Here is a 25,422-nt window from a genome sequence, read left to right as displayed (position 1 = left end):
TCAGATCACATTTGCTGAGATTCTTCAGAAAATGTAAATTGCATTATGACATTAAATACATTTTAGATGACTTCTTGGCAGAAGTGGGTTGGCAAGTGATAAATGATGACAGCCCATTCATGGTAGCTAGTGTATATGGGCTGTATGCATAGGCACTGATTTACACTGGCAAGTAAAAGTAAGTGAACCCTTTGGAATTACCTGCATTTATGTATAATTCTGTCTTAAAATCTGGTTTGAGCTTCATCTAATTACAATAATGAACAAACACAATCTGTTTTAAAATATAACACAAAGGATTGTATTGTTATTGCACTGAATACAGCATTCAAACATTCACAGTGTAGGTTGGAAAAAGTAAGTGAACCCAATACGCTAATGACGCCAACACAAGCTAATTAGAGTCAGGAGTTGGCAAACCTGGCATCCAGTAAATGAAACGAAATTGGAGATGTGGGTTAGAGCTATTTAGAATGATAAAAAGCACTCAAACATTTTGAGTTTGCTATTCACAAGAAGCATCTGCTAACATGGACCATGCATGCCTCACAAAAAAGGGATCTAAGAAGACCTACGATCAAGAATTGTTGCTTTGCATAAAGCTAGAAAGGGTAACAAAGTTATCTCGAAGAGATAGAGAACTGTCCACAGTTAGACAAATTGTCAATAAATGGAGATGATTTAGTACTGTAGCTACTCTCCCTAGAAGTGGCTATCCAGTCAAGAGGACTCAAAGAGCAAACCACAGAATGCTCTGTGAAGTTAAAAAAGAACTCTATAGTGACAGCTAAAGACTTGAAGGAATCATTGGAACTGGTTAACATCTATGTTCATAAGTCTACTATATGGAAATCCATGCCTGAAGTTCGCCAAGGACCACCTTGACACTCCACAAATCTACTGGGGAAATGTTTTGTGGACTGATAAATTTAAGGTTGAATGGTTTAGGAAGAACACACAACACTACGTATGGTGTAAAAAGGGCACCAAATACTAACATGAAAACTTCATCCCAACGGTGAAGTATGGTGGAGGGAGCATCCTGATTTGGGGCTGCTCAATTGCTAGAAACATGAATTCCCAAGTTTATCAAGATATCCAACAAGATAAAGAAGTTCAGTTGAAGTTGAGACATGCAGCAGGACAATGACCCTTAACATCAAAGTAAATCCACTACAGAATGGCTTCAAAAAAAGAAAATCCAACTTTTGGAGTGGCCCAGTCCGAGCCCAGACCACAACTCAATAGAATGACATGCCATAACCTGCAATTTGCTTACTACAACTCTGTGTAATGCCCTATGGCTTCTTAAAGACCTTGATTGGTGGACACTTTTCTCACATGAAGAGCAGTTTTATGGCTTCTCTCCAGTATGCATTCTCTCATGTTGTTTTAGGGTGTCTGAACGACTAAAACTCTTTCCACACTGATGGCAAGGGTAAGGCTTCTCTCCAGTGTGAAATTTTATATGTCTCTGAAGACTTTGTTTTTGTGTAAAAATCTTTCCACACTGAGGACATGTGAAAGGTTTCTCTCCAGTGTGAATTCTCATGTGCACATTAAGGGATCCTTTACATGTGAAACTATTACCACACTGAAGGCATGTGAAAGTCTTCTCTCCTGTGTGAATTTTTATATGTCTCTGAAGACTTTGTTTTTGTGTGAAACTATTTCCACACAGATGGCAAGTGAAAGGTTTCTCTCCAGTGTGAATTCTCATGTGCACATTAAGGTATCCTTTACATATGAAACTATTACCACACTGAAGGCATGTATAAGGCTTCTCTCCAGTGTGAAATTGTATGTGTCTCTGAAGATTTTGTTTTTGTCTGAAACTTTTCCCACACTGAAGGCATGTGAATGGTTTCTCTCCAGTGTGAAGTTGTATGTGTCTTTTAAGGCCTAATTTGTCTGTGTAACTTTTTTCACACTGAAGGCATGTGAAGAGATTCACTCCAGTGTGAATTTTTATGTGCTTTTTAAGACTTTCTTTTAGTGTGAAACTCTTTCCACACTGATGGCATGTGAAAGGTTTCTCTCCAGTGTGAATTCTTGCGTGTCTCTGAAGACTTCCTTTCTGTGTGAAATTATTTCCACACTGATGGCATGTGAAGGAGTGTTTGGCTTGAGTTTTGTTTACTAAAGAATTCTTCTCTTCTACTTTGTTCAGTTCTTGAGTTTCCTCTTTCACTTCTTTTGGTTCTTGATTTTTCTCTTTCATTTCCATCAAGTCTGAAAAGAAAATATGAAAAACAATAGAAGTAACCCTCAATGTAATAGAAACTGCTGCAACTGCAATATGTTAAATATTTCTACTCTCATATTGCTGCTGATTAGATATCAAGGCTAAAAGAACAAAAAAGCACAACACTTGGCTGAGTACTGCAGTTCTACAGCATCAGATTGTGACTTTAGCAGTGGTCACTTTATTTATCACAGTGCAACAAGTGTTAAATTATATGCAAAAAAAATCTGTTCAAAGGTTAAGTCAAGTGGTTTTTATTGTCGTTCATCCATATACAGTTAGCACAGTACACAGTGACACGAGACAAGGTTCCTCCAGGATCACGGTGCTACATAAAAACAACATAGGACAAACACAGAACCACATGAGACTACTCAGACTAAATAACATACCTATATAAAGTGCACGTGCAAACGTGTGCAAAAAGTACGGGACAGTACAATAAATTACTAAAAATGAACAGGACAATAGACACAGTGAGAGACACATTTGTAATCTGAGTAGTGCAAAAAGACACTTTCTAAAAATGTCAAATGTAAACATAACATACTATGAGATAGTGTTCTATGGACATAGCAGTTATTGAGGTAGCAGCCAGGTATAAAGTGGCAATAATTAAAGTGCAACACAGGACACGTGTGTGTGTGTGTCAGTCCAGTCTCTGAGTATTGAGGAGTCTGATGGCTTGGGGGAAGAAGCTGTTACACAGTCTGGCCACGAGAGCCCGAATGCTTCTGTAACTTCTGCCAGAGGGCAGGAGGGTAAAGAGTTTGTGTGAGGGGTGTGTGGGGTCGTCCACAATGCTGGTTGCTTTGCGGATGCAGTGTTTTTTGTAAATGTCTTTGATGGAGGGAAGAGAGACCCCGATGATCTTCTCAGCTGTCCTCACTATCCTCTGCAGGGCTTTGCGGTCCGAAACGGTGCAAGTCCCAAAACAGGCAGTGATGCAGTTGCTCAGGATGCTCTCAATAGTCCTTCTTTAGAATGTAGTGAGGATGGGGGTGGGAGATGTGCTTTCCTCAGCCTTCGAAGAAAGTAGAGACGCTGCTGGGCTTTCTTGGTAATAGAGCTGGTGTTGAGGGACCAGGTGAGATTCTCCGCCAGGTGAACACCAAGGAATTTGGTGCTCTTGACGATCTCCACAGAGGAGCCGGTGATATTCAGCGGAGAGCGGTCACTCTGTGCTCTCCTAAAGTCAACAACCATCTCTTTTGTTTTGTCCACATTCCGAGACAGGTTGTTGGCTATGCACCAGTCCGTTAGTCGCTGCACCTCCTCTCTGTATGCTGACTCGTTGTTCTTGCTGATGAGACCCACCACGATCGTGTCATCGGTGAACTTAATGATGTGGTTTGTGCTGTGCATTGCTGTACAGTCGTGAGTCAGCAGAGTGAACAGCAGTGGACTGAGCACACAGCCCTGGTGGGCCCCAGTGCTCAGTGTGGTGGTGGTGGTGGAGATGCTGTCCCCGATCTGGACTGACTGAGGTCTCCCCGTCAAGAAGTCCAGGATCCAGTTGTAGAGAGAGAAGACCAGGCTCTGCAGGTTCAGTTTTCCAATCAGGTGCTGAAGAATGATTGTGTTGAATGCAGAGCTGAAGTCTATGAACAGCATTCGAACGTATGAGTCCTTTTTATCTAGGTGGGTGAGGGCCAGATGGAGGGTGGTGGCAATGGCATTGTCTGTTGAATGGTTTGGACGATATGCAAACTGCAGTGGGTCTAGTGAGGGGGGCAGCTGGGACGGAAGTCGTTGAGGCAGGACACTGAAGACTTCTTTGGCATGGGGACGATGGTGGTGGCCTTAAAGCACATTGGAACGTGAAATCAGAATGTTGATTAATTATACGTTTAGAAAGGGCAGGTCGAAAGCAATTTTATATTGTTTTTCAATTTGATATTATGAAATTTGTGTTGTGGGATGTACAATTACCATGGGGGTGTGGATTGGTGAAATGGTGGCCACGGACAGCTTACTGACTTGACATTAAGGAGTAGGCTAAATGCCTAGCCCACAAAGTGTGTGTTGGAACATCTGACCTGGTTGCTGTTTGCTCCTTCAAGAACACGACAAGCTAGCTCCCGTGTCCGGTGATGATGCCATGACTAGTCGAATTCGACTCCACTAATGGGCTCAACTAGAAAAAATCCTTGATATTGATGTTAAACCTTTGAATTTCGATGTTCTAGTTGATCAGGTGCCTGTCACTAAAAATGCAAGCAGTTCTGCAAAGTAATACACACAACAAGCAAACAAAATCAGTCACGAAATCAGCCGGTTAGGAAGTATTAGCTGGCTAGCGGCTACTTAGCTTTCATGTAAACCTAGCTAGATATTCAGCTAATATGATATTGTTGTGCACCAAACAAGACAGCACTGAGAATGAAATACAGCTAGGGGTGTAAATCAGCAGTTTCATCAAGATGCAATCTAATATCGATTATCTTAGACAGTGATTCTATGTTTGCCGATACCTCAAATCTGCTGCAATACGATTTTGATTTGATTCAGGGGGCTGCGATCGATATTATGTGCCCATTTAATCTAATTTAATCTAATGTCATTTGAATATTTTGAGCTCTAGTTAAAAGTTTTTTCATGACCTATAGCGCCACATTCACACATTTTTTGACACAGGCTAGAAAGTCTTGGATGTAAGGGGATGTAATGAGTTTTAGGCTAAGGCAATTACGTAACATATGGGTTATGTAGCTGACATGCATCATGTCAAAACCAGGAAGAACATCAAAAAGTACACCAAAGGCTTCAGTTATCACTAGGGCTGCACGATTTGGGAAAAAAGTAATATTGTGATTATTGAGGTTAACATTGCAATATGCGATTGCGATATAATAAACAAATGGTATCATGAGTCAACTTGCTTGGTTATCAAGGAAAATGCACAAATAGATTTCTGATAATGCTGAAATGTGTATTTCTCAACTCAAACATACAAACTAGCAACAACAACATATAATGCAGTGTTTTCAAATTAAAATATTTTTACAAAATTAAATAATAACATCTTAGCATTACTGCAAACTTCTTATTTTCTCAATATTACACCTGAATAAAATAGAACAATAAATAAGAACATAAAAATGTTCTTGAAAATAAGATTGTCCAAACAAACAGGGACATTTTATCAGGATGAAACATGTACTTTCTATAAACTCTTTTGAAAAGGAAACTGGATATAAAAGTGTGGTTCACTCAAACCACTAAAACTGTTGTTGTTGTTGCTGTTGTGTGTGTGTTTTTTTTTTTTAAATGACCAACTGGTATTTCCAAATCCTCTTTCTAAAAAGTTCTACTTATCACTGGTACCTCTTGTCCAGTGTGTGGATCATTTTCTGAAATCCCACTTTGCTAACGGTGCATCATGTCTCTTTACATCTCTGTGAAGACTTGTCATATGGCGTGACACTCGCAAACACATCTGTAATTGTGCTTTGTTTTGTTTACTATGGCTTTTTAATGTAGTTTTAGTCAATAAAAACTGTTGACATTTTAGTTATATTTTAGTAACATTTAGTCATATTGACATTTCAGCCACTGAACACTGTAAACATTTTAGCCATAAGAGTATTATTGATAAGCATTTGTCAATCTTGTCTAATATAACCAATATATATATACACACACTCACCTAAAGGATTATTAGGAACACCTGTTCAATTTCTCATTAATGCAATTATCTAATCAACCAATCACATGGCAGTTGCTTCAATGCATTTAGGGGTGTGGTCCTGGTCAAGACAATCTCCTGAACTCCAAACTGAATGTCAGAATGGGAAAGAAAGGTGATTTATGCAATTTTGAGCGTGGCATGGTTGTTGGTGCCAGACGGGCTGGTCTGAGTATTTCACAATCTGCTGGGATTTTCACGCACAACCATTTCTAGGGTTTACAAAGAATGGTGTGAAAAGGGAAAAACATCCAGTATGCGGCAGTCCTGTGGGCGAAAATGCCTTGTTGATGCTAGAGGTCAGAGGAGAATGGGCCGACTGATTCAAGCTGATAGAAGAGCAACTTTGCCTGAAATAACCACTCGTTACAACCGAGGTATGCAGCAAAGCATTTGTGAAGCCACAACACGCACAACCTTGAGGCGGATGGGCTACAACAGCAGAAGACCCCACCGGATACCACTCATCTCCACTACAAATAGGAAAAAGAGGCTACTATTTGCAAGAGCTCACCAAAATTGGACAGTTGAAGACTGGAAAAATGTTGCCTGGTCTGATGAGTCTCGATTTCTGTTGAGACATTCAGATGGTAGAGTCAGAATTTGGTGTAAACAGAATGAGAACATGGATACATCATGCCTTGTTACCACTGTGCAGGCTGGTGGTGGTGGTGTAATGGTGTGGGGGATGTTTTCTTGGCACACTTTAGGCCCCTTAGTGCCAATTGGGCATCGTTTAAATGCCACGGCCTGCCTGAGCATTGTTTCTGACCATGTCCATCCCTTTATGGCCACCATGTACCCATCCTCTGATGGCTACTTCCAGCAGGATAATGCACCATGTCACAAAGCTCGAATCATTTCAAATTGGTTTCTTGTTGTTGTTGCTGTTGTGTGTGTGTTTTTTTTTTTTAAATGACCAACTGGTATTTCCAAATCCTCTTTCTAAAAAGTTCTACTTATCACTGGTACCTCTTGTCCAGTGTGTGGATCATTTTCTGAAATCCCACTTTGCTAACCACTCATCTCCACTACAAATAGGAAAAAGAGGCTACTATTTGCAAGAGCTCACCAAAATTGGACAGTTGAAGACTGGAAAAATGTTGCCTGGTCTGATGAGTCTCGATTTCTGTTGAGACATTCAGATGGTAGAGTCAGAATTTGGTGTAAACAGAATGAGAACATGGATACATCATGCCTTGTTACCACTGTGCAGGCTGGTGGTGGTGGTGTAATGGTGTGGGGGATGTTTTCTTGGCACACTTTAGGCCCCTTAGTGCCAATTGGGCATCGTTTAAATGCCACGGCCTGCCTGAGCATTGTTTCTGACCATGTCCATCCCTTTATGGCCACCATGTACCCATCCTCTGATGGCTACTTCCAGCAGGATAATGCACCATGTCACAAAGCTCGAATCATTTCAAATTGGTTTCTTGAACATGACAATGAGTTCACTGTACTAAAATGGCCCTCACAGTCACCAGATCTCAACCCAGTAGAGCATCTTTGGGATGTGGTGGAACGGGAGCTTCGTGCCCTGAATGTGCATCCCACAAATCTCCATCAACTGCATGTCAATATGGGCCAACATTTCTAAAGAATGCTTTCAGCACCTTGTTGAATCAATGCCACGTAGAATTAAGGCAGTTCTGAAGGCGAAAGGGGGTCAAACACAGTATCAGTATGGTGTTCCTAATAATCCTTTAGGTGAGTGTATATACACACACACACACACACACACACACACACATTTTATTGTTGTTGTCATTTTAGTGTTATGTTTCACATAAGATTGATCTTATCATGATGATCTCATCAATGATGCAACATGTTGTGAGCTGTAGACAGCGGGGGTGAGAGACGAGCGTCTCCGTGTTACTGTACGTTCACACCAGAAGCGGCGAGAGCATCAAAATTCGCTCTGGCTGCTCTGCCTTCAACGCTCAAGGACGCTCGTGGACGCTCTGACGTAGTTGAAATAGGAGGCAACATTTGTTCAGAATGCTTTGTTTTGTGAACTATATTTAAAGGGGCCACAATTTAAACATCCAGACATGTCGACCATTTACTTTTGCCGACCGATCACAAGTAGCGTATATCCTCATGAACTCTTTAAAATGTGAAAATAAGAAATCGATCGATGGCAGAAAGTAATAAAAATTATAGTTGTTTGTTATCAAAATAAAATATATTTGTAACAATAACTGTGGTCTTGGTCATATATTACAGGGAAACCTGTCACGGCAATAATTCGTTTCTCCATTTTATCTTCGGAACGAATGTTTGGTGAGAACCAAAGTTTACACGGTTGTGTTCTCGACTTCGCTAGAGCGGAGCACTTCTATATTCCAATAGGTTGCCGCCGAACCGCGTCACAGCTCATTACCATAATGTTGACTGCACTTGAACTTCCATCTGACGCCCACGCCGCCCAAGACTCGCCGCGCCGCTTCTCGCCGCCGAGAGACGCAGGCTGTCATTGAAAATGAATGACTTCCGGTCGATTTGACGCTCTCGCCGCCTCTGGTGTGAACGTACGGTTAGAGTGCGCATCAGCCTCTCCCGGTCTCAACTCCCGCTCAGATTGGGTCTCTTCCGCGACTGGTTGAAGCAGCTCTGACAGACAGAGAATGACAGTTTTGGAGTTTGTGTTTATTTACATGCCACACTCCCGTATTATATGAACTTTAATTATTGATGAAATAAAGACATATCACCAAGCTGTGATCTGTGTTTCTGTGTTATTTTTTCTGGCCACCAGTTCAGAGTCAGTCTGCTCGGCGTCCACCTTCACCTGCTTTCCACGCTGAACACCAGAAACTCACATGACCACACGTGCCACTCCCTAAACTGAGACTGACTGGTCATCTTTTTATTAGCGGTGTACAAAATAGGCAAACAGCTCTCAGAGAGAATGGGCTGTCACCTCCACACATGCACTTATTTATTTAATAAAATTGCAGCATTTTGCCGTCATATAATCGCACAGGCTGACATTGCGATTGCGATATGATTAAATCAAATCAAATCACTTTATTGTCACCCTACCATGTACACAAGTGCAACAGTAGGTGAAATTCTTGTGTGCAGTTCCGAGCAACATAGCAGTCATGACAGTGACGAGACATATACCAATTACAATAAACAACATACACAAAACAATTTACAAATGAAATGTACACATACTGACACAACACAATAATTATATACAATGTACAGTAAACAATACATACAATATAGAATACACAATATACAATACAATAAGTAGGAGTATATGAAATATATATATATATATATGAAGTAGTATATTGAGGAGAATATGTTGACAGTCCAGTGTGAAATTATAGATGAATAAAGTGCAGTGCTAATTATTGATCCTGATAGATCAAGTGTTCAACAGTCTGACTGCTTGGGGGAAGAAGCTGTCATGGAGTCGGCTGGTGCGGGTCTTGATGCTGCGATACCGCCTGCCTGATGGTAGCAGTGAGAACAGCCCATGACTCGGGTGGCTGGAGTCGCTGATGATCCTCCGAACTTTTTTCACACACCGCCTAGTGTATATGTCCTGGAGGGAGGGAAGCTCACCTCCGATGATGTTCCTGGCAGTTCGCACCACCCTTTGCAGGGCTTTGCAGTTGTGCGCGGTGCTATTGCCATACCAGGCAGTGATGCAGCCAGTCAGGATGCTCTCTACAGTGCTGGTGTAGAACCGTGTGAGGATGTGTTGGTTCATTCCAAACTTCCTCAGCCGTCTCAGGAAGAAGAGACACTGGTGAGCCTTCTTCACAACGGCCTCAGTGTGGACGGACCATGTGAGTTCTTCAGTGATGTGGACACCGAGGAACTTGAAACTGCTGACTCTCTCCACCGGTGCTCCATTGATGGTGATGGGGCTGTGTTCTCCGTCTTTCCTCCTGAAATCCACCACAAGCTCCTTGGTTTTACTGACATTGAGGGAGAGGTTGTGCTCCTGACACCAGCGTGTCAGAGTGTGCACCTCCTCTCTGTAGGCTCAGTCATCATTGTCAGTGATCAGACCTACCACCGTCGTATCCTCAGCAAACTTAATGATGGCATTGGAGCTATGTGTTGCCACACAGTCATGCGTGTATAGGGAATACAGGAGAGGGCTAAGAACACAGCCCTGTGGGGCTCCAGTGTTGAGGGTCAGTGATGAGGAGGTGTTGCTGCCCATTCTAACCACCTGACGTCTGCCTGACAGGAAATCCAGGATCCAGCTGCACAGCGAGCCGTTTAAGCCCAGAGCCCGGAGTTTCATATCAAGCTTGGAGGGCACTATGGTGTTGAATGCTGAGATGTAGTCTACAAACAGCATTCTCACATATGTGTTCCTTTTTTCCAGATGGGAGAGAGCAGTGTGTAGCGTAGATGCAATGACATCATCAGTGGAGCGGTTGTTGCGGTAGGCAAACTGCAATGGGTCTAAAGAGGGGGGCAGAACAGAGCAGATGTAATCTCTGATTAACCTCTCAAAGCATTTGCTGATGATGGGGGTCAGAGCAACAGGACGCCAATCATTTAAGCAAGTGATTGTGGCTTGCTTCGGTACAGGCACAATGGTTGATGTTTTGAAGCATGTGGGGACTACAGACAGGGAGAGGGACAGATTGAAAATGTCCGTAAAAACACCAGCCAGTTGATTCGCACACGCTCTGATGACGCGGCCCGGAATGCCGTCTGGACCCGCGGCTTTACAGATGTTCACCCGTCGGAAGGATCGGGTTACATCCACAACAGAGACGGAGAGTGAACCAACCTCTGTAGCGTCAGCCGCGAATGCTCTCTCCGTGAGGGCGGTGGTGTTGTCCTCGAAACAGCACTCTGAATACTACATTTATACAATGGCATCTGAAACTGAAAACTATTGATTTAAATGATGCTGCATTCAAGCCACTAGGTGTCACTGTAAGTCCAAGATGACACAAAGACAAAAGTTACTGAGTGCATCTTTAATTATTACTAAAATACTAGATTACACTATAAATTGGACTAAAGCTACAATCTTACCAATAAATAAAAAACCTAGGAACATAGGACTACATAATATTCCAATTAGTATTGGCAATATCACCTACTTAGGAATGCACATCTCCACCAACCTATCAAATTAATTTAATCATAAATTAACTATTAACTAACAATAGTAGATGACTTAAAACTCTAGATGAATCTACCACTCTCTCTCATAGAATGAATTGTGACAGAAAAGATCTAGAATGATACAAAAATATATCTGTTTACAATGATTCCGATACAACCCACTAAAACATGGTTTAACACACTATATAGCAAAGTAAATACATTTTATTTAAAAAAACAGGAACCCTAGAATAAGTCTCAGTACACTTCAGAAAAGCAAGGACATTGGAGGATTAGCGGCATCCAATTTTCAATTTTACTCTAATTGTGCTGCTTGGAAGTATCTCTGCAAATGTATTAATGGTAATCATCTTCACAACCCATGTTTACAATTACAATAGTCTTAATGAGCACCATGGTCATTTTAATAACACTCATTCGCACAACATTATCTGCCTGGTGTAAAGTTGATCAAATGACTCATTATCCTTTAGCACCACATTCCCTCTCTTCTGTATGGCATAATCCAGATTTCATCATTGGTAAATCTCCAAAAAGAACATCATCTCTTCATATATAACAACTTCATCTCATGTCCAGGGCTGACACAGAAATATAACATAAAACAAATCTATAGACTATTTTTACTACCTACAAATTAATATTGCTATCAAAGCTAATATTGGTAACAATTACCCCAAACAACCACCACTCACTAAGAAAATCAACAGAAACGACGATTATTTGCTAAACTATATACCCTATAAATATCTACAGAGAACATATTAAATGCCAGTTAAACAATGGGAGAAATACCTGAAAATCAGCACAGATAATAACTTCTGGAAACAAATTTGACTAATACATTCAGTTTAAGCAGAAATACTAACATAGAACTAAATAAACATTAAAAACACACATATATATATATATATATATATATATATATATATATATATATATATATATACACACACACACACACACAATATAAAATGTTTAAAATAACGCCAACAAATGCACACACTGTAATCTCAATACCCAAGATAATTACTTTCACACACTCTGGTCATGCCCACCTGTCGCCCAGTTCTGGAAAGAAGTCACTGCCAAATTATCAATATTTTTCATCCCATCACTATGTCTTTTAGACGATGTCTCAGAAGTAATTCCCACACCAGAACACACAACCCCCCTTCTTCTGTCTCTAGCTATCGCCAATAAAACAATTATGATCCCTTGATCATAATAAATGCACCCATGACCCTGCCCACTGGCAGTCATAGAGGAGAGTGTAGAAGAGAAAGATGGGCCTCATCATTCATGGGAGATTAATCTACTCACCAAAGGGGATTTACAATGGACACCTTCCTAAATGTTTTTCTAAATGTTTTTCAACAGCTTACATGCATCTCGAGCTGCTTTTAAAAGACGCAATGTCAAGTTCTAACTCTTAAAAGGAGACCCCCATTCTGTGTCGTGATTTTTTTTAGTATAAAGCTGTCCGGGACAAATTCTTTCACCCATCTGCACTGTTTTTAATTGCTGGTCTATGTAAACATGCACTACATGGACATCTATGATAGTTTTGATGCATTTTCGGCAATGTGTGCTGTGTTTTAAGAGTGGTACAAGCACAAATATCAGAAACACGTCTGTTCTATTCCACTTCTTCCTTCGGCTCATATCAGCGAGGATGGCTTGTGAACCAGTCACAATATGGTTCAAGCTTTGCAAAGGAGCTGTTATTGAAGAATGGGAAAGTTAAAACACTATTGGACCCAGCAGCAAAACTGTAACTGATTCCATTCACAAATGTTTCAAATGTCATTACTGTTGGATAGTTTATGGTGCTGCTGTGCATGAGTGAACAGTTTAATATATTTGGATGCAATGTGTTGGGAGTGCATTATGTGTAACCCATGTTCTGGAAGGGCATGCTAAGGTGCCATGACCAAGGAAAATGCACCCTTCCATACATTGGACCTATGACAATTGATGTGCAGCATGCACCTTGAACATTTACAGAAGCTTATATGAAAATGCTAAATATCTTCCAGGTGGTTTTGGACTACAACTTGAACAGCTCTATTTATCACAGCTTTCTGCAGTTTAATAATCATGCTAGGCCATATTTTGATTTTATTTCAAAAGACTGTGTAGGCCTACAACAAATCTGGAAGATGTTTGCAATTCAAATTTATAATCATTTGGCTGCGTTTTTAAATTTGTTTTGTAATGAAAGACTGGGGAAGACACTCTCCAGGGTTAGATGACCAACACTAAAAAATTGTATTTATTTATTTAACCATAGGTGGCACTAAAATCTCATCTTAACACATTGAAAAGCTATTTTCTTCTTTACCTAGACCTGAACAACAATGTGTATGATTTATTCCACTTAAACGGTTTTGAGGTTAATTGAAACTCAATGACATTCTATCATTTAGGATATATAACATTTGTGAATGTTCAATCGTGAACAGTTATGTATTTATATTTGTAGAGTAAAAAATATTGGTATCATTTTTAAGTGAAAATGTAAAGTTAGACCCTTGAGGTAAGATACCATCCTCAGAATTGGGACACTAGGCCCCTTCGTTATTGCAGGCGTTCATGGGATTATTGTCTAATAATTCCATGTGTTAGACTTACATTTAAAACAACTTTACTGTTTATTATAATCTGTAAACTAACTGACTGGAATAATTCAATCTGAATTCAATTTCATAGTATTGCTATTGTAACATCCCTTATATTAAGAATATCTATGTATATATATACACACACACACACACACACACACTACCATTCAAAAGTTTAGGGTCACTTATTCTTTCTTTTTTTTTTTTTCACATTTTAAGTCATCACAACTATGGAATAATAGAAATGGAAATATGGGAATTATGTTGTGACTACAAAAATTAAAAACGGTGTTATACTTTATCATCTTCAAAGTGGCCACACGCCTAGAATTTGCAGAAATGTACTCATGGCATTTTCTCCAACAATTTCTTGAGGTATCAACCTGGGATGCTTTTTAAACAGTATTGAAGGAGTTCCCATCTATGTATGCTGCTTTCCTTAATTATTTAGTCCAAGTCAACAATTAAAAAAAAAAAAACTTTTAAATGACATTTTACTTTTGTCATTAAATGTAAAATGTAAATAAAATGTTAGCACAATTATATTTTTGTCTACACAACATTTAAGCATACACCTTCAGATCAAAAGATTTTTAAGATCATGAGAAACAATTCAGGCAAGTGACCCCACATTTTTGAACTGTAGTGTATGTGTATATATATATATTTAGAAATACAAAAATACATACACACACACACAGGTGACCAAAAGGTTGGAATCTACAGATTTTGCTCATGGAAAGAAATTGGTACTTTTATTCATCAAAGTAGCATTCAACTGATCACAATGTATAGTTATCAGAACATTAATAACGTGAAAAATTGCAATTTGAAAAAAATATCTTAAACTACTTCAAAGAGTTCTCATCAAAAGATCCTCCATGTGCAGCAATGACAGCTTTGCAGATCCTTGACATTCTAGCTGTCAGTTTGCCCAGATACTGTGCCTAGTGACATTTCACCTCACACTTCCTGTAGCACTTGCCATAGATGTGACAGTCTTGTCGGGCACTTCTCACGCACCTTACAGTCTAACTGATCCCACAAAAGCTCAATGGGGTTAAGATCCATAACACTCTTTTCCAATTATCTGTTGTCCAATGTCTGTGTTTCTTTGTACACTCTAACCTTTTCGTTTTGATTATCTGTTTCAAAAGTTTATTTTTCTTTGCAATTCTTCCCATAAGTCCTACACACCTGAGTCTTCTCTTTACTGTTGTACGTGAAACTGGTGTTGAGCGGGTAGAATTCAATGAAGCTGTCAGCTGAGGACATGTGAGGCGTCTATTTCTCAAACTCTAGAGTCTTCCACATCTCTTTCTGTCCTTGTTAGAGTCAGTTGTGCTTTGTCTTTGAAGACTGTAGTTACATCTTTGTATGAAATCTTCAGTTTTTGGCATTTTCAAGCATTGTATATCCTTCATTCCTCAAAACAATGACTGAGTTACGAGTTTCTAGAGAAAGCTGTTTCTTTTTTTTTTTTTGCCATTTCTGACCTAATATTGACCTTAAGACATGCCAGTCTATTGCATACTGTGGCAACTCAAAAACAAACACAAAGACAGCGTTAAGCTTCATTTAATGAACCAAACAGCTTTTAACTGTGTTTGATATAATGGCAAGTGATTTTCTAGTATCAAATAATCAATTTATCATGATTCCTCAAAGATAAGGTGTTGGAGTGATGACTGCTGTCTAGATTTGATCAAAAATGACTTTTTCAAATAGAGATGGTGTTTTTTACATCAGTAATGTCCTGACTATACTTTGTGATCAGTTGAAAGCCACTTTGGTGAATTAAAGTACCCATTTCCTTCCGAAACAGCAAAATCTGAACATTATTCCAGACTTTTGACCGCCAGTGTTGATTACACTATACCTTTCGGTGAATCTCTGACTGAGATTCTGTTATTTGATTTGTCATTATTCAATTATGTAGAATCAGTAGTTAGAAATTGCGTGTCTTTGTTTAACAAGGTTATTTTTCCACTCATGGTTTTTTACAACATACATTAAATCTGTTAAACTGTCTGAATGTAAAGAATGATCACAAACCTGTTTGTTCCTCAGTGTGTTCTGTTTTAATTCTGCACGTTTCTGGATAATCCATATCTTCACTCTCCTCTTTAATAAACATCTTTACAACAGTGTCTCACAGATTTCACTTGTTTCCTGAAGTTTTGCTGATTTACAGACAACTCGCAATTGTCCCGCTTTCTACTTGAAAATAAACACTGGAACAGCGTTTAAAATCTACAATAAAACGTGTTGTTTTCACTGTAAATAAAAGAACTGAAATTGACGCATTCATTCTTATTCAGAGCGGGGAATAATCTTCTTCTTGTTTATATGACTCTGAAACTAATATAGCGCATTATCGCCACCTATTGAAAGCAAAGACCAGATATGTAAAAATAATAATAATTAAAAAAAATTATCTTAACAAACGAGAACAAAACAATGCTACATTGTGAGCGTGGCCACCGGGGGTAAAACGCACATTTCATTACATTTTCTCCACTAAATAGTAACTAAAACTACAATTCCCTGAACACCTGTAAAGTATTCTGTGCTGAATCCTGTATATTCTCTCTAAAATGTACTCAGTTAGATATTCCAAATACATAAAAAAAAAAATAACGCATTCAGAATACAAGAATACTTATTAGAATACATATTTATTACAGTAAGGCACAATTGGAAGAATAACATGTAAAATGTCATTATAATCGTTTCTGAAGTGCTACACCGCCACTTTTATCTAATTGAAGTGACTCTCAATAGCTTGTTCCTTTAAGTTAAATGTTTAAAGTTAAACACTACACCATTTATCTTCTTCTTAACCCATTATTTGATTGGATTGACAAAAATAATATATTTTAACACAAAATTAGATAAGAATGCAAATGGATGTGAGCCGAAGAAGAAAAAGGAGATGAAGAACCTTGCATTGGAAAGACATAATAGGCCCTATGGGACATTCTAAAACGCTTAACGTGAAAAACGCTTAACGTGGCTTACTGCCCACTCAGACAGTGATATTAAAAGACCAAACTCAGTATACATCATATTAATAAACCATACTATGTATAAAAAAGTAAGATGAGTCCAAAATATGAACGCAACGCGTTTAATTACACGTTAAGCATTTTCTTCCCATAGAAAACCGTTATAAGAAAACGCTTAACGTGGCTTACTGTACTAAGACAGTGATATTAAAAGACCAAACTCAGTACACATCATATTAATAAACCATACTATGTATAAAAAAATAAGATGAGTCCAAAATATGAACGCAACGCGTTTAATTACACGTTAAGCATTTTCCTCCCATAGAAAACCGTTATAAGAAAACGCTTAACGTGAAAAACGCTACTGTACTAATATACTATAAAATATATATTATATTATTCCACATATATATATATATATATATATATATATATATATATATATATATATATATATATATATTATATTTATAAATATTATATAAACATATAATCATATTTATTAATATGATGTGTACTGAGTTTGGTCTTTTAATATCACTGTCTTAGTGCAGTAAGCCACGTTAAGCGTTTTTCACGTTAAGCGTTTTAGAATGTCCCCATAATGGGAACCATGCAACGATGCCGCCATCAGTGGGACACCGATTTTGCCGCCGGCGGACTGCTACTGGCCCGCTGGCCATATGTTAGCTGGGACTTCCATTGTAAGTTCCTCATGTAACATCGAGAGGAGGGATGAGTCAAAATGACTTTTTGTGTTAATCGGTATGAGCTCGCTGTGAACAGAAATTTTCTTGCTTTTCATTGTAGCACACTGTGAAATACCTCTGTTCAGTCAGGAAAGGAGGAAGCTGGAGCCAGATGCACATTAAACTGACTTTAATCCAAACACCACATTATACTGAAAACAAAATGACATAAACACACTCAGATATATTTGATCATCTTCATAGTAGTCACCCTTTGCCTAGAATCTGCAGACATGTACTCTTAACATTTTCTCAAACAATTTCTTGAGGTATCACCCTGAGATGCTTTTTAAACAGTATTGAAAGAGTTAATATCTATGTTGGGCTCTTAGTGGCTGCTTTTCTTTATTATTTGGTCCAAGACATCAATTTCAAAAACTTATTTTTAAATTAAATTGTAGCTTTATAATGAAATAAATTAATATGGTGGCACAATTATATTTTTGTCTACAAAACAAATTTCAAACATTTAAGCAAATGCATTCAAATACAAATATTTTTAAGATCACAAGAAACATTTCAGTCAAGTTTCAAAGCTTTTGACAGGTAGTGTGTGTGTGTGTGTATATATATATATAGAGAGAGAGAGAGAGAGAGAGAGAGAGAGAGAGAGAGAGAGAGAGATTTAATGTGTTTATTCACTTTAAATAGTATGAATACATTATTTTGACTCCCAAATCCCCACCAATGTTTTAATAATAGTAACATCAGTCACAATTACAAATCATTACACGTGAAGAGTTGGGCCCAATAAAATATTGACACAAATGGACAATTCCACACCAGGATATTTCCCTGTTCACGAAAGGTAGGACATGTTTCTATGATGACAACTCCAATATATACTTCAAAAAATGGAACAATCTAAGGTTGTCAAATCTTAAATTATTGAATCCAGACAGCTCAGGGATCTGTGAACGAGGAAGACTGATTACTAGAGGATGATGATGCAATGTTAAAAATCTTAAAATGTATTTTAAATGACATAAACTTCGCTTAGCTCATTATATCACATATTACAATGTTTTGATCATTTTTATTTCTGTCATTGCATGTACAGTCAGCAGAAGATACAATACAGATTAGCCTCTCTAATAAATACAACAAATTACATTTGTCATTAATATACCCAATGCAAACTTAAGAAACCTCATGCCAAAATACACAATAGGAAGAATGGAATAATAAACCTTTTTTGGCAACACATATTTTTATCAACATTCAACAAAAATAACAATTTACGTTGTCACTGCTGTCTCAGTACTAGTGTTCCTCTAAATCATAAAAGTATTAACACAAATTGTGGGCAACAACATTCCCTAGGCTTTTAAGCTTGTACAGAGACAGTATAGTTTGAGACGTGTTACTGGTATTCTTATGAATATGAATAAGAGAAATCATAAAGCTAAATATGGCGGCTCTAAGAATTGTAGTCCCGCCTTACAGTTAAAAGAGCCAATCACATTCCTGAGACATCGTCTGTCGGTTTAGGGTATGTACAACCCTAATTCCAAAAGAGTTGGGACAGTATGCAAAATGCTAATAAAAACAAAAAGGAGTGATTTATAAATTATATTCACCTTGAACCTGAACTCACCTGAACTACTACACGTAATATGATGACCTTGTAAAAGTTATTGTTTTTTTAATATAGTCATTTCAAATCAGATGATTGCAACACGCTCCAAAAAAGTTGAGATGGGCAATTTAAGACTAATAACAATTTGATGAGTTAAAATAACAAGGCAATACGAAATGTTAAACAGTATGTTAATCAGGTGAGGCAATTGTGTCATAGTATGTAAGGATCCTCCAAAAACAGCCTAGTCCTTCAAGAGCAAGGATCATTCGAGATTTGTCAATTTGCCAACAGATGCTTCAGCAAATAATCCAGCACTTTGAGAACAATGTTCCCCAAAGACAAATAGGAAGGATTTGGGGCATTTCACCCTCTACAGTGCACAATATAGTTAAACGATTCAAGTAATCTGGTCAAATCTCGGTGCGTAAGGGGCAAGACGAAAAACCCCTTCTGAATATGTGTGATCTTTAATCCCTCAGACATCTTAAAAAAACCTCATTCATCTGTAATGGATATCATGAACATGGGTTTGGGATTATTTTAGTAACCATTTATTAGTCAACACCATTCACCGGTGCATCCACATATGCAAGTTAAAACTTTATTATGTAAAGCAGAAGCCCTACAGTTGGTCAGAAGTTTACATACACCTTAGCCAAATACATTTAAACTCAATTTTAATAATCATTAAAAAACCTGTTTTAAGTGGGTTAGTATCACTATTTCTGAATAATAGTAGGGAGAATTATTTATTTCAGCTATTATTTCTTTCATCATATTCCCAGTGGTTCAGAAGTTTACACACACTTTAAATGTTTAACTTGGCTCAGACATTTTGTGTTGCCTTTTCCAAGATTCTCACAATAAGTTGCTGGAATTTTGGTCCATTCCTCCAGACAGAACTGGTGTAACTGAGTCAGGTGTGTAGGCCTCCTTGCTCGCACACGCTTTTTCAGTTCTGCCCACAAATTTTCTATTGGACTGAGGTCAGGGCTTTGTGATGGCCACTCCAATACCTTGACTTTGTTGTCCTTAAGCCATTTTGCAACAACTTTGGAGGTATGCTTGGGGTCATTGTCCATTTGGGAGACCCATTTGCAACCGAGCTTTAACTTCCTGGTTGAGGTCTTGAGATGTTGCTTCAATATATCCACATATTTCTCCTTCCTCATGATGCCATCTATTTTGTGAAGTGCACCAGTCCCTCCTGCAGCAAAGCACCTCCACAACATGATGCTGCCACCCCCATGGCACAGTTGGGATGATGTTCTTCGGCTTGCAAGTCTCACCCTTTTTCCTCCAAACATAACGATGGCCATTATGGCTAAACAGTTCTATATTTGTTTCATCAGACAAGAGGACATTTCTCCAAAAAGTAAGATATTTGTCCCCATGTGCACTTGCAAACTGTAGTCTGGCACTTTTTGAGCAGTGGTTCTTCCTTTCTGAGCAGCCTGTCAGGTTATGTCGATATAGGAATCTTTTTACTGTGGATATAGATACTTGTCTACCTGTTTCATCAAACATCTTCACAAGGTCCTTTGTTGTTGTTCTGGGATTGATTTGCACTTTTCGCATCAAACTATGTTCATCTCTAGGAGACAGACTGCATCTCCTTCCTGTGCGGTAATCATACTGCGTGGTCCCATGGTGTATATACTTGTGTATTATTGTTCGTACAGATGAACGTGGTACCTTCAGGCATTTGGAAACTTGTGGAGGTTCACAATATATTTTCTGAGGTCTTGGCAGACTTCTTTTGATTTTCCCAAAATGTCAAGCAAAGAGGCACTAAGTTTGAAGGTAGGCCTTAAAATACATCCACAGGTACACCTGCAATTGACTCCAATTAGCAGATCTGAAGCTAATTATGAAATATGTGGAGTGGTTAAAAAATGAATTTTAATTACTTCAACCTAAGTGTATGTAAACTTCTGACTTCAACTGTACATAAACACTGTCCAGAAGTGCTGCAGACTTCTCTGGGCTTGGCCTCATCTTAGATGGAAAGTAGGACAATGGAATCATGTTTTTTGGTCCGACGAGTCCACATTTCAAAAAGTTTTTGAAAAACACAGCCGTCATGTTATCCGGCCCAAAGACGAAAAAGTGAAAACCATCCAAGCTATTATTAGCATCAGGTCCAAAAGCCAGTGTTTGTATGGGCCAGGGGTGTGTCAGAACCCATGTATGAGTAACTCACAAATCTGTGAGAACACCATGAATGCAGACAGAAATGTACAACTTTTGGAGCAACATATACTGCCATCCAGCACGTCCTTTCAAGGGATGTCTCTGCAAACTTCAAACCACATACTGCCCAGATTACATGTGCATGGCTGTGTAAGCAGAGTGTATGGGTGCTAGATTGGCCTGCCGGCAGTCCTGACCTGTCTCTAATTGAGAGTGTGTGGCACATTATGAAGCACACCATATGGTAACGAAGACCCCATAATATTGTGCAGCTGAAGATCTACATAATGGATGAATGTGGGAAAATTGCACTTTCTAAACTTAACAAACTTGTGTCTTCAGTGCCCAAATGCTTAATAGGTGTTATTAGAAGAAATAGTGATGTTTCAGAGTGGTTGCAATCATTTTATTTGAAATTACATTGAAATTAATTGAAAATGTATAGAAAAAACAATGAAATTCACAGGGTAAACATCATATAATGTGTAGTGGTAGAGCTTTCAATATAGCAAAATTATTTGTATAATTTACAAATCACTCATTTTTGTTTTTATTAGCCTTTTTCATACTGTCCCAACTTTTTCGGAATTGGGGTTGTAAGCCCAACAACTTTTACCCAACTTTACCAGTTTATATTGTGAAATCTTAAGTAAAAATGAAAACAACAAAATAAATGCTTCGAGGTCTGTGTTAATTATTGCTGGACACCAGCTTCCCAGATTGTAGTGGTATTCTTTGAACAATGTTGTGAAGTTGCAATTGCAGATTAGTTTGTACCTCAATGTGATAACTGCACATACCTGAGCCCAGTGGTGCTGTTCAAACTGGAAGTTAGATGGAGTGCAACCGAATGGAACAGAACGCAAGGATCGAGACACGCTTTTCCACATTAAACACCTTTCAACTTCACAGTGTTTTAAACATGGCCAGAACTGTTCTTCAATTGCTTTTCACTGCAAACATATGCTTGACGGACATTTTTACCAGTCAAGTTACCTGTCTTTGGTTTATACTTTAACCTCCCCTAAACTTTTTTTTTTTTTTTTAACAAATGTTCTTATTCCTATGCTGATTACATAGAACATTTGATTCATCACTGCAGATAATGCATTGTAGCCATACCAAGCCACACTGGACAATGCTTCCTTCTATGTGACAGCAGAGAACTTGGTTGGTTGAAAGTCTTTCGACATGAAATGCAGTGGTATGGCCTCTCTCCAGTGTGCACTCTCTGATGTGCCTTCAGGGTTCCTGACTGAGAAAAACACTTTCCACAAAGTGAGCACATGTACGGTTTTTCTCCAGTATGGATTCTTTGGTGCCGTCCCAAGTCACTGCTTTTAGTAAAGGCCTTCCCACAATCAGAGCACACATGTGCTCTCGCACCAATATGTTCTTCCTGCTGCTCTTGTGTGTTGCTCTCATTTGCATGACGTTTCTGGTGTCTTTTTAGGTATACTGCAGAAGTATAATTTCTACCACAATGATCACAGTTCCATAACCTTCTATCAGATTGAGGACACACATGGTTTTTCAGACCTACTGCCTGTATGAAACTCTTCCCACACTGAAGACACGTGAAAGGCTTTTCTCCGGTGTGCAGTTTTATGTGTCTCTTAAGACTTCCTGCATCTGTGAAACTGTTTCCACACTGAATGCATGTGTATGGCTTCTCTCCGGTGTGAATTCGTATGTGTCTCTGAAGACTTCCTTTCTGTGAGAAAATCTTTCCACATTGAGGGCAAGTGAACGGGCTCTTGCCATCGTGAAGACTTATGTGGACCAAAAGATTCCCTTTACGCGTAAATGTCTTTCCACATTGAGGGCAGGTGTAGGTTCTTTTAGTTCTTTTTTGCGAGGAACTCTTCTTTCTTGTTTGAGAGCCACTAAATGATGTTTCTCCAGTTATGACATGATGAGGATATGGATGCTCCTCCTCCACTTCATTTGGTTCTTGATATTCCTCTTTGAATTCCAACACTAAAATGAAGATATCAAACTGTCAAGACTCATTTCAAGAGGGGAAAATATGAAATATAATATTTTTTTGTGATGTACAAAAGTTTCAAGATTTATTGGTCATGTAAATTTAAAAGAAATCACATAAACGTTTGTAATTCAAGTTTATAATCATGTAGATACATTTGCTTGACAAGGTTATTTCTGTTTCTGTACTCCATAATAAACAATCTAGAATGAACATGAACCTGTTTGTTCCTCAGTGTGTTCTGTTTTAATTCTGCATGTTTCTGGATAATCCATGTCTTCACTCTCCTCTTTAATAAACATCTTTACAACAGTGTCACACAGATTTCAGTTGATGAACCTTAAGTTATTACTGTGTATTTGGAAGCGTGTGGATGCGTTGTGTTGGATGATGAGAATATTAGCGTCCTTCAATATCCTGAATTTCAATTCGCATACTTCTACTACGCTCTCAATATTCGGACCGCGATGGTTAATGAATAGTATCTTTAGAGAAAATAGACACGGGGAATTTCCACTTGATATCGCCAATGCAGTACAGCATTCTTCTTCTTCTTCCGGTTCAAAAACCAACTCACTTTGAATGTTCGCCACCTACTGGACTGAAGTGAGCAATATGGTTAAAATAATAATAATAATAATAATAATAATAATAATAATAATAACAATAGTAAATAATAAAAAAAGACAGAAAAGAAAGAAAAAAAACAATATATATATATATATATATATATATATATATATATATATATATATAGTTGGGTGTTGTCCCCCAACTATAAAAAACACATTAAATTACATAACATTAAGTACAAATTCATAAAATATATTTTACTGTTTTAGTCTTGTCCCCGACCCAGACAATCAACATTAAACAATGAAAAACAATTAAAAAAAATATATATATACAAATTATGTTACGTTTACAATTATGATAATCTAAAAAAAGAGTGAAATAAACATAAACCAATTCAATATTTATTGTGTGAAAATTAATAATTGATTTATATAAATTGTTCAAAATTTACGACTGTCCAGCCATCATTTTCACCAAAAGCAATTTTGCCCCAATAATGTTTTTAACCAAGTGGACAAAAAGTGTCAGTGAAGAGCATGCTTGAGATTAAAAATGACACAAGTAATGTTTGTAGAAAACAAAGAAAATTCAAGGAACATGTCACTTGTGAGCAGAATGTTTTTATTGGGCGTCATTTCCAATCAAGCTGTAATTTAGCAAAAGTATTCAAAAAAAGTGTGAAAATATTATTTAATTGTGTTTATTTAGGATGCATTAAATGATAGTTATGAAATTAGCCTTAGAAAGACAAAGAAGTCACACTTTTTCATTGTAAAAAAATTAATTAAATAAAAAGAAATGTCATTTCCATCAGCATAATTTCCACCACAGAATTCTATTAGGGGTGATGTCAGCTAATGTGGGTCATCAGGTAAAATGGTTCATTTAAGGTTAGAGCATGTCTGCTCTATCATAATTCCCCCCTACACAGATTCAAATGGTGTGATCTGTTGCCACAGTGGTGCTTGATCTGTTAAAAGTGAATTGATTGGTTTAAGGCTGCTAAGGTGGGCGGGGCAAGACTACAAATGGAGACTGTCATCAAAAACCGCATGGTAAGGGGTGTGACATATCAACCATTACTCTCGAGTATTAATCTGTCAGTGATAATACTCACGTTACAGGACATAGCCTATTAAGTGTTTCATTTGAAGTGTTTGGGTATGTTTTATGAAATACATTGTTTGGTTTATATAAAATAAAACGAATTTATTAGGAAAATGCAATTTCATTTGGTGGCCCATTTTACCTTAAAGTGGAAGATAAAATGGGCCCCAACTTTCAGTTGAAATGTGCCACTTTCCAAATAGACTTATAATGTATTTTTACAGCTCACCTTAACAATATTTTATATTACTCATCAACCAAATCATACATGCATACACAACACCATGTTCCATCTCCATACTCTTTATTTATTCAGACATAATTTTAAAAAGAGCTGAAAGGGACAGAAAGAAATGCCAAAAGTGGCAAATATTTCATCAGTGGAGTGAGGAGAGAATGAATGGAATAACATTTAACATATATTATTTGTGTAATTTTCTAAAGATTGTATCAAAAAACCTATTCACAACTAAAATATATTGTTCTAATGTTTTTAAGAGAACAACCTTTAACTTGTAATTTTGTGATGCTACACACAT

At 37.9% G+C, this 25,422-nt stretch overlaps 2 protein-coding genes across 2 annotated transcripts in view; both read right to left on the bottom strand.

Annotated features, from left to right (window-relative positions):
• LOC127652895 (gastrula zinc finger protein XlCGF8.2DB-like) overlaps positions 1 to 15,941 on the bottom strand; it is a 228,421-nt gene extending 212,480 nt beyond the window's left edge. The window contains exon 1 of the mRNA XM_052139336.1: positions 15,734 to 15,941. Coding sequence (XP_051995296.1) covers positions 15,734 to 15,815 — 82 coding nt within the window. The 5' untranslated portion in view covers positions 15,816 to 15,941. The remainder of the gene's footprint in view (positions 1 to 15,733) is intronic.
• A 2,148-nt stretch (positions 15,942 to 18,089) lies between these two features.
• On the bottom strand, positions 18,090 to 23,737 carry LOC127652901 (gastrula zinc finger protein XlCGF7.1-like). The gene is made up of 2 exons (XM_052139346.1): positions 23,421 to 23,737; positions 18,090 to 23,193 (listed from the first exon to the last, which is right to left on the bottom strand). Exons 1-2 carry the CDS (start codon positions 23,500 to 23,502, stop codon positions 22,307 to 22,309), a joined length of 969 nt encoding a protein of 322 aa, XP_051995306.1. The 5' UTR covers positions 23,503 to 23,737; the 3' UTR covers positions 18,090 to 22,306.
• Between the last annotated feature and the right edge of the window lie 1,685 nt (positions 23,738 to 25,422).

Source organism: Xyrauchen texanus, chromosome 12 (genome assembly GCF_025860055.1).
Source record: "Xyrauchen texanus isolate HMW12.3.18 chromosome 12, RBS_HiC_50CHRs, whole genome shotgun sequence".
In the NCBI taxonomy this organism is placed as follows: domain Eukaryota; kingdom Metazoa; phylum Chordata; class Actinopteri; order Cypriniformes; family Catostomidae; genus Xyrauchen; species Xyrauchen texanus.
The sequence above is the reverse complement of the archived record's forward strand: the minus strand, read 5'-3'. Positions and strand labels throughout refer to the sequence as shown.